We start from the raw sequence: 2,486 nt of genomic DNA, 5'->3' as shown, positions 1-2,486 counted from the left end.
GAGTAAAGTATTTGTGCATGTGAGAGAGGCAGTAGGTGCAAGGAACTTTTAGTTTTCTCACATCTCGTCAGTTTCCTGCAAACATGCTGTGACTGTCTCTTATGTCTAGCCAAAGCATTGTCGCACTTCGACGTCTGGATCTTGAAGCTTGATTGTTGATTAAAGTATTTGTGCATGTGAGAGAGGTAGTAGTACTAGTAGGTACAAGGAACTTTTAATTTTCTGACATCTCCTGAGTTGCCTGCAAACATGGTGACTCGGTCTCCTATGTCTCTACAGATCATTCGTACATTTATTTTTATAGCAGCTTTATGTCGATGGCTTCAGTCCGTGGAGACTAGAACGGCCATTAGAAGCCTTAAAGCCACAAACAACGTACCTGATATGAGTATAGAGGAGACGGAGAAAGATTTTCTTAATTGGGTTGCCACGGTGGCCTTAAGAAACCATTCAACCGCTGTTGACGACGTTTTTGCTGCAGACTCCTCTACTGGAAATGTTGTCACAGTTGACAAGTCAGGAAAGGGGGATTTCACTACTGTACAAGCTGCAGTCAATTCATTGCCCACCCAAAATTCCCAGAGAATTACTATCCAAATTGCGGCAGGAACTTACACGTAAGAGTAGAGAAAGAGTGATAGGTAGAGAAAGAATGCCACCTGTGGTCTACTTTTAGTCTTGGTACGTATTATTTGTAATATACATTGGGTGACAGCCGCAACTGATTTTGCAGAGAGAAGGTGAACATCCCAAAAGACAAACCATTTATAACGTTTCTGGGCGCTGGGAGAGATGTGACCACTATTATCTGGGATGATACGGCCTCCAGCAGTGGCAGCACATTCAAGAGTGCTAGTGTTGCTATCAATTCCGCTAACTTCATTGCAAGAGCTATTTCATTCAAGGTAGCTTGCTCGTTAGCACTAATATCACGAAAGTGACCAATTTCAAGCAATCAAAAAGCCATCTTACTTCCCATGTTCCTGTGTTTGTAGAACTCGGCACCTGCCCCGCCACCTGGCGCTACAGGCAGGCAAGCCGTTGCTCTGAGGATTTCAGGCGATGAGGCTGCTTTTTACGATTGCGGCTTTTATGGAGCACAAGATACACTCTACGACCTTCAGGGAAAGCATTACTTCAGTAATTGCTTTATACAAGGGTCCATCGACTTCATATTCGGCGATGGACAATCCTTGTATGAGGTATATAGCTTTTACGGACAGTTTATTATAGATAGAAGAAGTTCATACAGCGTGAGGATTGACTAGAAACCGTAAGTAGTCCACAGCCGGCTAAGAATTTATCCGGTATGTAAAACTTTTGAATGTATTGATGCCCGACATTTGTAATGTTCAGTCCATGTTGTGAGACTACATCAATTGGTCAATTATTAAATCCTTCTACGAATTCCACAGGATTGTGAACTACATGCAATCGCCACGTCTTCTGGTTCAGTTACAGCACAGAATAGAGCAAGCCCAGAAAAAAACACAGGATTCTCTTTCGTAAATTGCAAGGTTACTGGATCGGGCATGATCTATCTAGGAAGAGCTTGGGGGGCGTACTCGAGAGTGGTATTCTCGTATACTTACATGGGCAACATTATTGTCCCCGCAGGATGGAATGATTTGGGCGAATCAAGCAGGGAAAAGTAAGAGTAATTCTGAATCCTTCAATGCATGTGCAGCTGCAATCCGGCATGTAAATTACTGATCTATTTCTCTACAAATGTGATCATGTGATTCCTGTGAAGGTGACCTGACTGGGTTTTTCTTGGAATCGCTTCAGGACTGCCTCTTACGGGGAATACAAGTGCTCAGGACCGGGAGCCAATACGCAAGGCAGAGTGGCTTGGGCGTATCAGCTAACGGAGTCGCAGGCGGCACCATTCCAGTCTTTGAGCTACATTGACGGAGCAAATTGGGTTCAGTCTTAATTTTCAATGTGCAATCAAGACATGATGCTATCAACAACAATCGTAACGAGGACAATTCTTAAACCAAGACAGACTGTGAGCTTAATCGATGGGGCAAATTAGGTTCAATCGTTCGACCAACTATAGTGCCAAACAATTACGGATAAAGCTCGAATTGTTTTTTTAGATTTCACCTCATGAATCCATATTTTTGTGTAAACTTTACCTTATAATGTGGGGAACATTTTGCCTTTCACTCCCTCTTATGACGTGCGTGTAGACATGAAATTAAAAGATTCTAGCTGTTCTTGATAAGTAAAAGACTTTTACACATAGAGAATGTTCTCCCATCAACAATTAGGAAATGGGGTGAAATGGAGGTATTTAGATAATGAATAGTGGTACTTGTTTGTAAATGAAAGTATTATATTCACTGCGAGGTATTGGCCAATTTCTGAATCATATTCCGATGAAAAATGCATTTTGATTTGTTTTGTACTGAGGGAATTATTGGTATGTCTGTCGATATATGCACCAAAAAATTACTGTTGATATAGGTATCGGTATGGCC

At 41.9% G+C, this 2,486-nt stretch overlaps 1 protein-coding gene across 1 annotated transcript; it reads left to right on the top strand.

Annotated features, from left to right (window-relative positions):
• The first annotated feature begins 249 nt into the window (after window positions 1–249).
• LOC147891120 (putative pectinesterase 53) lies at window positions 250–1,988 on the top strand. Its single transcript, XM_087389159.1, has 5 exons — window positions 250–617; window positions 734–905; window positions 996–1,202; window positions 1,416–1,651; window positions 1,789–1,988. Exons 1-5 carry the CDS (start codon window positions 250–252, stop codon window positions 1,934–1,936), a joined length of 1,131 nt encoding a protein of 376 aa, XP_087245285.1. The 3' UTR covers window positions 1,937–1,988.
• Window positions 1,989–2,486: the final 498 nt, after the last annotated feature.

Source organism: Dipteris shenzhenensis, chromosome 18 (assembly GCF_047967505.1).
Source record: "Dipteris shenzhenensis isolate YYH24624 ecotype China chromosome 18, Dip_SZ_1.0, whole genome shotgun sequence".
In the NCBI taxonomy this organism is placed as follows: Eukaryota; Viridiplantae; Streptophyta; class Polypodiopsida; order Gleicheniales; family Dipteridaceae; genus Dipteris; species Dipteris shenzhenensis.
This window is presented reverse-complemented; position numbering and strand designations above follow the sequence as displayed.